General features: G+C 45.1%; 1 protein-coding gene across 5 annotated transcripts in view; it reads right to left on the reverse strand.

Annotated features, from left to right (window-relative positions):
• The window catches only part of ZNF827 (zinc finger protein 827), a 116697-nt gene that overhangs the window by 93110 nt on the left and 10305 nt on the right, over positions 1 to 13282 (reverse strand). Inside the window, exon 1 of one of the 5 annotated variants that reach the window (XM_014254826.2) lies at positions 6886 to 7066. The exons of the other annotated variants lie outside the window; for them this stretch is intronic. Within the exon in view, the coding sequence (XP_014110301.1) occupies positions 6886 to 6928 (43 nt within the window). The 5' untranslated portion in view covers positions 6929 to 7066. Of the gene's footprint in view, positions 1 to 6885; positions 7067 to 13282 lie in introns of those variants that run through there. 5 annotated transcript variants of the gene reach the window in all.

A 13282-nucleotide genomic window follows, 5' to 3' on the forward strand; every position in this document is an offset into this window, starting at 1 on the left:
TTATCTTAGTGTTAGGCTTAACTTGGAACTCCAATACTCAGTATAATTACACCACAAACAAGGAAATTCCTTGAAAGGCAGAAGAAATTTCAAGGAATAGAGCTAACTCCTAAGCTGTCAGGTTTAGACAGGACATTCAAAATATTTGGTATCTAGACAAAGAAGGATACCAAGCAAGAAAAAGAGAAACTGCCTTTGGGAGCATAACACTACCATAAAGGTGTCTGTAAGATTGCAAAAAAGAAAACCTGGAAGACAAGCTTTCAAGTGAGCTTATGGGTACAAGTTGCTGACTCCCTCACTGCAGTAGCCACAATGCAGTGTATAAGTGCAGCATTGATACTGTCTGTAGCCTAGAGCACATATCCCAAAATGAACTATGGGATGGAGTTTTATTATTTAACCACATTTTAAAAAGAAAATCCCTGGAAAAAGGGATACTATCCACCTTTTAGAGGGTTTTTTTTTATTCCTTTAGACCAATATAATTTATTATTCTTCATGTCCATATCAATATATAGCATGTGTTGTTCAGAGAAAACATTCAAGATAGAACAAAAAAAAAGTTTTCCTTTTGGGGGGCAAAAAGAGAGAGGAAAAAATCTCCCCCCATTCCCATCTCCCCCCATTCCCATGAAAACTGGATTCTGTTACATACTGCTGGCTACTTTGTAGTCCAGGTATTTTGCATATTATTATTATTTTTGAAAGGCATACGATACTTTAGCCTCCAAACATCCCAGCGGGATTTGTACAAGTAAACCCAAATGATACAAATCATGTACCATGAATAGAAAACTAGGCAACAAAAAACTAGGAAAAATCCCCAAATTGTTATTTAGAATATATACTCTTACAGAACTCCATAGTCATGCTTGAAAAGCTGCAATAGTAAAATGATTTCAGACAATCTGTATCAGCTCTCCCTAACCATCTGAACTCATGTCTATATTATAATTTCTTTACAATGTGAAAGGGAAATAAAAAGTCCTCTATACAGTGCTTCATGACAAATCACATGCCTTGTGAAGCTTCATGTTAGAAACCCTTTTAACTTCCAAAAAGTCCTCTTTTGTAGGTCATGCTCTCATTATCTTGCTCTGGGATCTGGTCTGATTAAATTATAGGAAATTACTAATACTTCACTTTGAACAGCCAGCTCCTCCTGGCTCCTCTTCTTCCTTCTTTTTTTTCTAAATTTAATTCCTCCTACTCCTGCCTTCTTACATATGAAAAAGACAACAATCACTCTCATACAAAGATTAAGTAATATTCATTCTTTATCCATTTTAAAAGTAAAAATGTGTTCTGTCCGCATGCTCTTACCTTTCCCATTCCACTGCTCTCCCTGCCAGTTTTCCTGTTTGGCCAGCTATAAAGTTTGCAGTTTTGTTCTGAATCTTTGACACCCCTACTCCCTCTAAAATCTCACTCAGAAGATCCTGAAGACTTAATTAGCTAATTGAATACAATACTGACTCTTTGGTAGCCTAATCTATATTCCAGTGTGACTTCTCCATATTTTGCATCATCAAACAACACTAAGACATAGCCTACAAAAACACATTGATGTGCTTTAGACATTTATCACTGAATGATCTTGTAGAATTGACTTAGTTTGCATAACACAAAAATAAATAAATAAATAAATAAATCAGCATACAAGTTTAAAGAGACAGACTTTGCATGTCAGAAAGGGTCCCCATAAAGGGAGAAGGTATTTTTGAAAAATCTGTGAGGACTTCACTAGTACAAGAGGTACAAAATGAGAAAATTGTTTTTAGATGGAGTAATGGGGTTGTTACTCAATCAACCAAAAGGCTGCTGTTTATTTGAGAGGTGTATTACAGCACCACCAGGACAAACATAATGAGAGTATTGAAATTATTAACCTCATAATACCAAGAATAATAATTTTCCTTGTGAGGATCCTCTTGTGGACTATGTGCTATATCAAGATCCCTGCAGTGGCAAGGGGTCAAAAATAGTAAACATGCTAGAAGAATAAATAAAACATGTTAGAACAATAAATAAAAGCTTCCCCTTATACATACTGTGTGTGCTAGTAAAGTAATAAACTCATCTGAAAGAGAAAGATTCCTGTTCCTGACAGAAGCATTTTGTCTTGGAGGCAACTCTTAAATACCAAATAACAGCAAAAGCACTCCTGACATTGGGAAGTCTTTTGAAAAGCCCATCCAATGCATCTTGTCTTGCTATTAGAAGGTATCAGATGAAGCAAACTGCACAAATAAAACATGAAGGAATCTCTAAATCACTGTTAATTTACTTGTTTTACAGCACTTTTTTTCCTCTGATGATATAATCGAGCAATAAAGACACAACGTAATAAAAAGCTTCACAGAGTTCAAGTGGTTTTTTACTCTATAGAAACAGCTGAACACTTCAACAGAGTATCTGGAACATCCAACACCGTACCTGACCATGAAAGGAAGGAGAGTTACACCTGCTCATAGTCAGATATCCAGCTTTTGATATGGAAACTAATATTGTATCAATTCCGCATCTCCTCCTTTAACAAAACAAATCCAACAGAAATTGCCACTGCAGTTTGTCCTGCACTTAAAACATTCTTCAGAAACTCACAGCAGTTCAAACTTCTCAATGTAGCATTTAATTCTGCCTGAGACTCTGAAATAAATGCAAGCTTTGAATAAATGGAATTGTGGCATTCATTTGCAAATTGCATTGCTGACAAGCCTCTGAGACAGAACCAAACCCCAAGGAGTTATTGATTGCTGCACTTAAGGCAATGTAGTGCTCTAGATCTTAAACATTTACTCGAGTGCCTGAAGACTTCCCAAAACTTTTACTTTTCAGGCTGAGCTCTTCCGAGTCACATCGAGCAGTTCAAAGGTAGCAGATTTTCAGGAATCCTCAGTAAAGAAAAGAACAGCCTGAGGTAGAATGGAAAATGAGGCAACAAGGAGAAGAAAGAAAGGGTTGTGTTTATAAATATATTTTCAAAGATTCTTATGCTGAGTAAATAAGAAACAAATCTCTAACTGCTAAAGTAGCTGAAAGGGAAAAAAACTCCTAACACACATACACACAGAAATGAGAAAAATTCCTTTAAACATTCCAGTGAAAATGAATTGACTTGTCCAAGTTAGCCACATCTAAATGCAACCATAAGACACACAAGTACTGGGCAAAATTTTAAGTTATAGACTTAATTCTGACATTGTAAATGAAGTATTTACACTGCTGCAGTATTTTGTTTGGGTATGAATGAGCCAGTGTCTGTCCAGGAACTTCTAAAATCCTTTCCTCATTCACTTGTACCTTAAATTAAGAAGGATGCACTTTCTTTTGTGTTTTACAGAGTGTGATTAAAGACATTCTGTTGGCATCTGTGACTAAACAGCTCCCCAAATCTGACTTCTTTGGACACAAAAACTCCACTTTACAATATATGTAAATACTGGAGTCTCAAAGGGCCCATCCATCTGACTGAACCCTGAGGTTCATCCTGCTTTGATCACAGGGCTAGGCCATACGACCTGCAAAGGACCCTTCCGAACTAAATTATATTGTAAACAACTCCAGTGACTGAAAGTTCAACCTCAACTCTGTCATTTTAAGCAGATGCCACCCAAACACACTATTATTGCATCTAATAATATCAATCCTTCTCTCCCTTCAAACACTGAGACATCAGTATTTAGCAGCTCCCTTGGAACTGAAACTCTGGCAGCAGCCTGGTACATCTCCAGCAAAGTCTTGTAGAGAGAACTTCTTCACCATTGCATGTTTTTTGGCAGTGCAGTCTTCTGAAGCGAAACTACCTGCAAATGTAGGTGAGGGCTGTCCATTGGAGTCAGTGGCAGAACTATAAAATCAGGGTGCTAGTCAGCAGCGACAGCAATCCTCAGGTGCTCTGCAGGGTATGCAATAATTTATGAGTAATTAATTAAGGCCTAGAAATCCTGAGCATACAGCTTCCTACCCGAGCTGTACTAGAGCCAACAAGGACTTGCCACACTAAGTTACATTTGCTCAGCTACACTGTAACACTCAAATTATTCTGTGTATCGACATCTGACTATTAATTCGCAAACAATAGCAACAGAATCCAAAACATCCCAGGGAGGTTCGTAAGATGCTACATTGCTTAGGTGCCCTGGAGAGCATTCACGCACCAGCAGCAACCTGTAACATGTCTTGGGAGTGAATCACAGCACGGTGCCCTCAGTGGGGCAGAGTCAAGGTGAGCACAGCAGCTGACAGCTTCTTTTGGGATGCGCGTGGGGCATTTTACATTCTTCTGCCACCATTAATACCTCAAAATGAAATATATTCTTTGTCCCGCTAAGAAAGGCATTGCTAAAACCAGCGAGAATCAGAGACTAAAAATGTATTTTACACTGAGTACCCATTAAAGCAACGTGTTGCTTAAAAAAAAACGAGCACCCAAACAAAAAACCCACCCAAACCGAGTCACTATTTACATCATCTGCACACTGAATTCCAAGCTATTTGCTTAGTCTAGAACACTATTATTCTGAGTTATCTAAAGTATTATTACTATTGTTAGATAATAGCTTTTGATCCAGTGCAGTCTAGTTGCAAAAGAAATTAAAATTAACTAATTCCACTGGAAGGTGGGATTCATGTGGGACAAATGGCGGGTGCACCTTTCACACACAAGGAAAAAAATCTCCTCCTATGAACTGAACTAAAAAATTAATCCGAAAGAAGTACAAATTAGGCCGTGTGTTAAAAAAAATTTAAAAAATCAAAAATAATCAAAATAATAACACAGGCCGAACTCTATCAGCACAATGAGGGCAATTGTTCCTCGGCCCAGAAAAAGCCGTGACTTCCTCCGGCGCGGCGGTCAGGAGGTCGGGGCCGCGGGCGGCCTCAGCCGCAACCCGGAGGCGGGGGCAGCGCAGGGCCGGGCCCGGCGGAGCCGCGCCGAGCCGAGCCGAGCCCCCGCCGCCGCGCTCGGCAGCGCCCGGCCGAGCTAAGATGGAGCCCAGGTTTGATGTCAGCCCCAGGGGCGGGCGGAGGCCAGCGCGCCGGGGCGGGGGCGAGGGCAAGGTCAGCCGCCAGCCGGGCCCGGCCCCCCCGCCTCCGCCCGCCCCGGGAGCCCCGCGGGGCTTCTGCCGAGCCGGGCCCCCCACGGCCGGCCCCCGAAACGCCCCTGCGCGCCCGGGCTTGGCCCCTGCCCTCGCCCGCCGCACCGGGGCCGGGGCGCTGCAGAGGCGGGCGCCGTGCTCCCGCCGCCCCTCCGAGCCGAGCCGAGCCCAGCCAGGCTCTGCGGGAGGACCCGGGGCTGCCGGCTCGGCTCCTCCGGCGGCCGGACCGCCAAAGGGCTATGCGGGAGCAAACGGCAAGAGGAAAGGAAAGGGGGGGAAAACCCCCAAAACCAACCTCAAACATCAACCCCCCCCCGAAGCGAAGCCCACCACAGCTCAAGCCCTCGCCTCGAGTCGGCAGGAAAGGAAAAGGGCAGACAAATCTTTGCGGGGCTGCAAGTGCTTCCCCCTCGCCCCCAGCCCGCCGCCCCCCGCGCCCACGTCCCCCATCCCGGCCCATGTGCCAGTGCGGGAAGGGCGCGGGGAGCGCTGCCCCAGCCCCTCCGCCCGCAGAGCGGAGCGGGGGCCGGGCCGCGCTCCGCCCGCAGCGGCACCCCGCGGGCAGGGGCAGGAGCCGCCCCGGTGAACTCCCGGTGACCGAGCCCGGCTCCGGCACCGGCGGCTCTGCTCTCGCCCTGCCCCGAGCTCGGCGCGGAGGAGCTGCAGGCACGCTCCGAGCAGATGTGTCGGGGACAGACAAATGACCCCTCCATCCACCCCACGCTCTCCTTAAACCAGCCCTGGGGCCATGCAGGGGCAGGGTATTTTTAGGTCCCTTCCCCTCCTCTCCGCCTCCCTCTCAATAGCTGCCGAGCGCTGAATACAAGGAGAGGGGGGGAGAGGGAGCGGGAGAAAAGTTAACTATTTTGCAAAGAGGGGAGAAAACCGGCAGGGAGGGGGGAGGGAGCGATCAGGAGCAGGGCAGGGTGAGCCGTGTCAGGGGATGTGTGTGTGCGTGTGTGCGAGCGCAGTGGGTGCCCGCGGGCGGAGGATCGGATGCACTTTAGCCCTGTGCTCTGCTGCTCTCGTCTGGGGCAGCGCCGGCGAAGCCTGAGTCTCGCCTGGCTCGCCTGACCCTTCATTTCACTGCGGCCAGGAGGAGCCCGGAGCCCGCCGCCGCCTCCTCTCCCTGTTCTGCAGGGACCTCGCCTGCCACGGTCTGCCTCCCCGCCGCCCCCTCCCCCGCCGCCGCCGGCGGCCACGGCCCCCTCCGGGGTGGCCCTGGGGTCGGTGTAGGGTGCCCTGCCGGCCCCCCCCGCCGCCGCTGCCCGCCTACCCCCCGCTCCCGGGCCGCCCAGCCCCGCCGCAACCTTTAGCCGCGGACAGACCTCTCGGCTTGTTCCGCGCAAGACGCCAGCAGCCGCTTCCCCTCTCGCCGCCCTCCCCTCCCGTGTTTAGTCCCCCTCCCCACCCCAATAAAACAGACCCCCCTCCCTCCGGCCCCAAAGAGAAACCCACACCGCCCCCCCCTCCGCCCCCCCCCCCCCCCCAGCACAAATGCACAATCACGGGCGAGGGGAGGGAGAGGGAGGAAAGGGCGAGAGACGCGAAGAAAGAAGGGGGGAAAGGAGAGAGAGGAAAAATTAAAAGGGCACAAGGCTGTTCATCACCAACATGGCTGCCTTAGCTCAGACCTAAAAGAGGAATAACCCAGGCTGTGTCTTTGTCAGTTTCACCTCTGTAACCCTAAACTAATGCACGAAACGACGGAGGCGGCTGCAGAAGGGAAGGAGACGGGGAGAGGAGGAAGGAGAAAATGGCAAAAAGAGGGGGCACTTACGTGAAGAGAGGCGCTTGGGCTGCTCCTGCTTCCTCCTGGGCATTTTCCCCCTTTTTTCACATTCTCCTCCTTGGTTTAACGGGAGATCAAATAAGACCGGGAGGGGGGGGCACGGACAGGCACAAAGCCGGGGCCCCCGGGGGAGCTGCTAACCGGGGCGGGTTTTCCCTCTTCGCCGGGGGAAAGGGGGCTTGAAGCCGGTTTTCTCGGAGCCACCGCGAAGGGCTCCCTCTCCCCCTCTCTCTTTCTTTTCCTCTCCCCCCCCCCCCCACCCCCCCACCCCCCCCCCCGCAACCCGGTCGTGCACCTGGCTTGTCCCCGGTCGCAGTATCCCTCAGCGGCCGGGGATGTGTTCCCGGCGGGCGGGCGGGCGCCGGGCGCCGTGCCGGGGCGAGGGCTGGCGCGGCGGTGCCGAGGGCTGCGCCCCGCGCTCCTCCCGGCCCCTAACTAACACTAACGCCGGGATCAAAGGGCAGCGGCGGCGGCGGCGCTCCCGGCGCGCCCACGGGCGGGCAGGGACACCGCACACACCCCCGCACAGCCCCGGCGGGCGGGCACACGCACAGACACACGCACAGACACACGCGCGCCCCGCTGGAGCACAGGGGACGGTGCCCCCGCTCCCCGCGGGCTCCGGGCGCGGCGCTGCGCGGCGGCGGAGGATGCGCTGCCCCGCTCCTGCACCCGCTGCTAATCCGCTCTTGGAAAAAAAAAAAAAAAAAATTAAAAAAAGAGAAAAGGTGTGTGTGTGTGAATTTGTGGGTCTCGACCATTCGCACTGTATTCCCCTCGTTTGTGGTGGGAACGAAAATAATAACATCAACCTTTTTTTTTTATTTTTTTTTTTTTTTTTTTTTTGTTAAATTAAGGCGTTTTGTCTTCCTGTGCTAGAAAAGCAAAATTGTACTGGTGTACAGCTAACCCCATAGAATTTCTTGGATGGGCTCAGCTACCCCTTCACAAAGCACAGGGGCCAAAGGCGCTTTATGCAGCTAAACTTCGGTGTGGGAGGGAGAGGCTGCTGTATACACAACTCCCTCCAGGCCAAAACAAGCACCCAAAATAAAGGTGTGCAAGTTGGTATTCTGACAATTTCTAGTGCAGGTTTTAAAAAGTGGAAAGAATACAAGCAGCACGAAAATCACAACTCCTTGAGAGTGTGTGCATGTGTGGAGGGGGGAGGAAATCAAGATTAGGTCACCCCTAATGGTTGATTTAACTGCTACATGATACTTCTACAATGCACACCACAATCTGGACTTCTGAAATTTACTTTTTTTTTTTTTTCCTGCTGTAATGCAGGTATATGAAGCTTTATCCTGAAGCAAATCCAGTGTGCATTATGAAGCCAGGATAGCAGCTTTCATTAACTGATACATACTCTCATTACTTCACAAATCACACATCTTTCTTCAAAGACAGACATGAAGGTGGGGAAAAAAATAGAAGAGGGATTGGGTCTCACTAAAGCACAAAAGGTACTCCGTGAAAGAGAAGTGCTCTCTTTGTGATTTGCAGTCATTTGGATAAAAGTTCACACAGAGGTTGTTAATGATTTAAACTCCAAAACCTGTTACTACAATTGAAGTAAAATTATTTGAAGCATGGTTGTTTCATATAGCTCTCTCTTTGTGTAAGAAAACTTTGAACTTGGCAGAATACATAATCAAAACCGTGAGTCAAATGTTGCAAAAATAAAAATATGCATTATTCTAGCATGTATACCTGTTAGAATTTTTTGGCTTTTGACAACCTGACTCATCATTTTATCACACCCTTTTCTATCCCAACTTAATTTTTAAAAAAATAAACAGCTGCCTAGGAAAACACAGAACACCAATTCTGCAAACTAAATATTTTTAAACTGTAAATTTAAACTCTTAATCACCTCAATTTAGAATGGTTTCACATAAATTTATACCCATTTTACAGCCATAATGAGCCTTTCAGAAAGAAAAATAAATCTAAATAGTATTTAAAAGATTACATATATGACAATATATGCCTATGCAATTTGAGTTTCAAAACCACACGTACAGGGTACACATCTACTGAGACAGAGCAAATTCCTCCTGGCTTCAGCTGGTTTATCATTTCACAATACTTCTAAAATACTTAATTTTCATGGAGTAATTTATTTATTTTTAATCCAGAGGTAAAACCAAAGCGTGCAACTGCCAGTACTGGAGATTTCTGGGGGGTATGGATAAGTCCCAGACAGCTGCCTTACACTTACTCATGACCAAGAGTACCAGAGACAGAATTCCCTCAGAATATTTAGGTCCTGTCTTTTCCCTCCATTCTCCAGTTTATGCTGGTTTTGGAGACTTCTACAGTGTTGGCAGTGATAACCAAAAATATCAGAGGCATTCTTCACCGCTGCTCACAAACCTCAATTTCAACACATCTGGGACTAGCAACAGAACTTTGTTCACTGTAGGACTTGCAATTCTAGACCCACTGACTTATTTTTTCAATACATTCTGATTGCGACCGTGTTGAACTAAGCCAGCTTTGTGAGCAGTGAGCGAGTGATCCTGTCTGTGCAGGAGGCCACAAAGTAGCCATTTCAGAGGGAAAGAGTACTGCCTCTGTGCTATGATCCACCACTGCTGTGGCAGCCCTTTCCCAGGTGCTCCAGGAGAACAGGACACAGGAAATACTGTGTTCTTCACTATCACTCTTTCCACCCTTTATTCCTCGTGCGTTTCTGGCATAAATTAATGTTGACATTGTCAGCATTAATTTACAATGTGCCATGTGGGTTTTTTTTCCCCTCTATCATTTGAAACCCCCTTTAGGGGAGTTGAGGTGGCTGCAGCAAAAAGGCACCACGGGAACACAGCTCTCTGAAAGGGCCATGGGGACTGGCACATGGCAGAGCAGCATTAAATCTCTCTGAGGGTGACCTTGGCTTCCGTAGACATCCTAACAGTTTTCCTAGGAGTTTAGTGGGCCAAGCCACAAGTATGTTCCGCAGTGAAAGTAATCCCAATGCTTGAATGAATTATCAGGGAGAAACTTTATATACTCTAGCTTCAAAGAGTTTCTAGCCCCACACCTGGAAATACTCTCTTTGGGAACAGCTTGGTTTTTCATCTCTATCCTAGTTAAGTGCATTACTCCAGACCTTGCCCTATAGATAGTATCCAGTCTTCCCACTGAAACAACAGGCACATCAGTCCTCACTTCCCACTATTTTACATATTGATTTAAGGAAGGTGACTAAGAGCATAATGCCACCTTAAAAATAATCTCCCATTATGTGTTTGGTGTTATAGCACAAAAAGAAAAAATTAAGTCATCTGACCACACTTTTGAACATTTTTAGTCCAAACACAAGAAAATAGTTGCAAGTCTTCCACAGATAACATAATATAAATAATGCATTGCTTCTGCAGGTCCTGCTATTAATAAGTAATGATTGTATGGCACCTTCCAAACACCAAACCTAGTTACACATATGAATTAAGTTCAGCTCCAGAAACCACTTTTGAACAAAGTAAATATTTTCTTCGCTTACACATGAGAAAAATGAAACAATTTGAGTAAATAAGCTTTTAAACAGTAATAAATGATGTAACATTCCTAAAACCTTTGCAGCGTATCTAGTATCCAAACTATATGCACTGTACCAAATACTTGAAAAGGTTGCTAAACAGAAACTTAAAAATTAGCTGGCATCCTTGCTTTATTCTTTGAAACTTTAAAGAGTCCTGCTCCCAAGGTCAGATTTTTTTGAAAAAATGTACTGAGTAGAAAAATGAGACCATTTTAACCATTCCCGGACCCTCTCAAATCAGACTATGGCTGCCTCTGCTTTAAGTATAGCCTACCAAAAGGAAGGCCAGGTCAGTTGTGTGTGTCCCTGAGCAGGGAGCAGAGAGTTATTCAGGCTCCACAGGCTCTATTTAAAGTTGCTCCTATCTTTGGATTAATTTAATGTTGAACATAGGCAAATACCTTTTATAGCCTCTGTATCTTCTCTGCATGTACAACGAGGCCCACTAGTTTTAATTGAAATGACTATCTCTCACACATGTTGGTCATTACCCTTAGCAGCATAAACTCCTCTGGCTTTAATTTATGCCAATATTTCCATGCTCAGCAGTAACTACGAATCAAACAACATTTAATTGTGTCTTCTCTTTGCTCCTAAGCATTTGAAAGGCAAACACAAAGGGATGAACAAGCCCGTAGGACAACAGCTCATGGATCATCATCCATACCATCATCCATGTTTGCAATTGCTCTGTAAACAAATAACATTAAGTAACAGGTTTGTAGGAATAAAATAGTGACAAGTTAGTGGCTGGCAAGGCCACCAACCAACCCCACAAAGGACAATGAGCAATGATCAGAAGCCATTGCTGTCTGATGAGTACCATCCTAGGGCAGATAACAAACAATTACCAAGTGGGAGATGTGCTTGCAGAGCCAGTAGATCCTAAATGACACACAGGCTTCAGCTTTTTAAAAAAGACAACCAAATTCTACTCCTGCAGAGTTTTTAACCTCTTCTTTCTTAGAATGAAAGGCCCATGGCCACTTCTAGGCAAGAACTCCTGCAGAGAGCATATTAAATCACAAATGTTCTTGAAGACCAAGAATTCCACTACAGTCTCAAAGCCTCCAAATGGAGAGGCATCAAAGAGGAAGAGTGCAATATGACCTATGCCTCTCTGCTAAAACACAACCAGTTTTCTTGGAATCTTTTCTGAATCCTGGAAAACTATCTATCCATCATCACTTTATAACAAACTTTAGCACAAGATGCTTCTAGTTGAGGTGCAAATTTAACACATTAATATTTCTTCAGAAAAACCATGGTGTTTATCATTTTCAGCTGTTAGAAAAGAACACTGCCTAGGAAAGATTACATAGCTTCTAATTTCAATTAAAAAGAAAAATTAACACTTTAAGGCTGGTTGCCTTAAAACCATGCTGATATAAAATCCTAGATTTCACAGGCCAGAAATACATTGTCTATAGGTCTGAAGAAGGACCACATATTAATGTCTACATAATTCTGATGCTACTTAAGTATCATAGGATGCTTCTTCAGAGTTACCAAAGAGTTCCATTATTCTTATTTTACCATAATTGCAGTTGGCCTTTCGATTTCATAATTACATAATTTATATATAATGTCATGATATTACATTTAATATAATTACATATATTATATCACCCTTTCACATCCCTTTTCTGTAAGCCTATTTTGCAAAAAATACCCAAAACCCCAAACCAACTAAACATCCAAACAAAAAACAACCAACCACTCACCTGACCCTAGGACTATTAGAATTAGGCCTACAGATACCTGAAATGCAGAATTTCTCTCCCAAGTCTGAGTGAGCGACCTCTTACCCAGTACAGATTAAATATAGAAAAAATAAATTAAGATTGTACAACATAAAACACTAAGCAATTTCTGAACTGATGAAAAGAATTTGTTTAGTCAACTGAGGACTGGAACACTTAGCTCAGGGCTACTGCAGTTACTAATGTGGAAATAAAAAAGGATAATTATATGCTCTAATCCCGATCTTTTTGCATAATTTTATATTCTACATTTAAGTGCATTGAAATCAATAACTTTGCCCCACCCTAAGAACAGTCTAAAGTAAATCAGAGTGAGACCCAGAAAACTCCCTCTCTCATTTTACTTCTGTCTAGTTTGCTAGTCGCTGGTTAACTGAAAACTTAGGCACAGCCTTACAATCAAACAACTGCCATGGTTTAATGCATTACCTTCCCCTGGAAAAACCACTCCCCAAACTGGCAAAACAGAATGTATTTATTCTCCTGTCTACTTCCACAAGAAGCATGCAGCTCTGTTAAGTAGCAAGGCAACAGCGTTTTAAGCCACAGCTGTTTGCTAAATGGAAGTGTGTCCAAGTTTTTAAACACCTTGTTACATTTAGGTTGAAAGGCAGCGTCTTTCAGTCTTGCTGGCTGCACCAGCAAGGTGGCAAATTCCTCAGGGAAATCAATTCTGGTTTCTCAATTAACTAGCTAGTTTTCTATTGTTAAAACACTAGAGTAATACTGAGACTGTGCTGGACCATGAGAGCTGACAAGACCCCAGGGAGCTCAGCTACCATATAGGACTGTGCATTCACCAAACTCATGTCCCTCTGACACAGCACCTTATCAGAGACACAGCAGGAGAAGTCGGCACAGAGGGGCATGGCAGTGGTACTGATGCCAACTATGCCCTCTTTGGAGTACCTAAAGAAGGGTGAGATAGAAGGGCATCTGGGAGACAAGAAAAGATGGTGGTGCTGAGACTTTACATTCCCGAGGGAAAGAAATCCATTAGGATAAGGGAGGGAAGATCATGCAGAGATCAAGCTTCTAGCAGAGTTCATCTGCCTGGTGTGATCAATTTCAC

The sequence above is a fragment of the Pseudopodoces humilis genome, chromosome 6 (genome assembly GCF_049639895.1).
Source record: "Pseudopodoces humilis isolate 2021_Gansu_Grassland_sample_001 chromosome 6, ASM4963989v1, whole genome shotgun sequence".
Lineage (NCBI taxonomy): Eukaryota > Metazoa > Chordata > Aves > Passeriformes > Paridae > Pseudopodoces > Pseudopodoces humilis.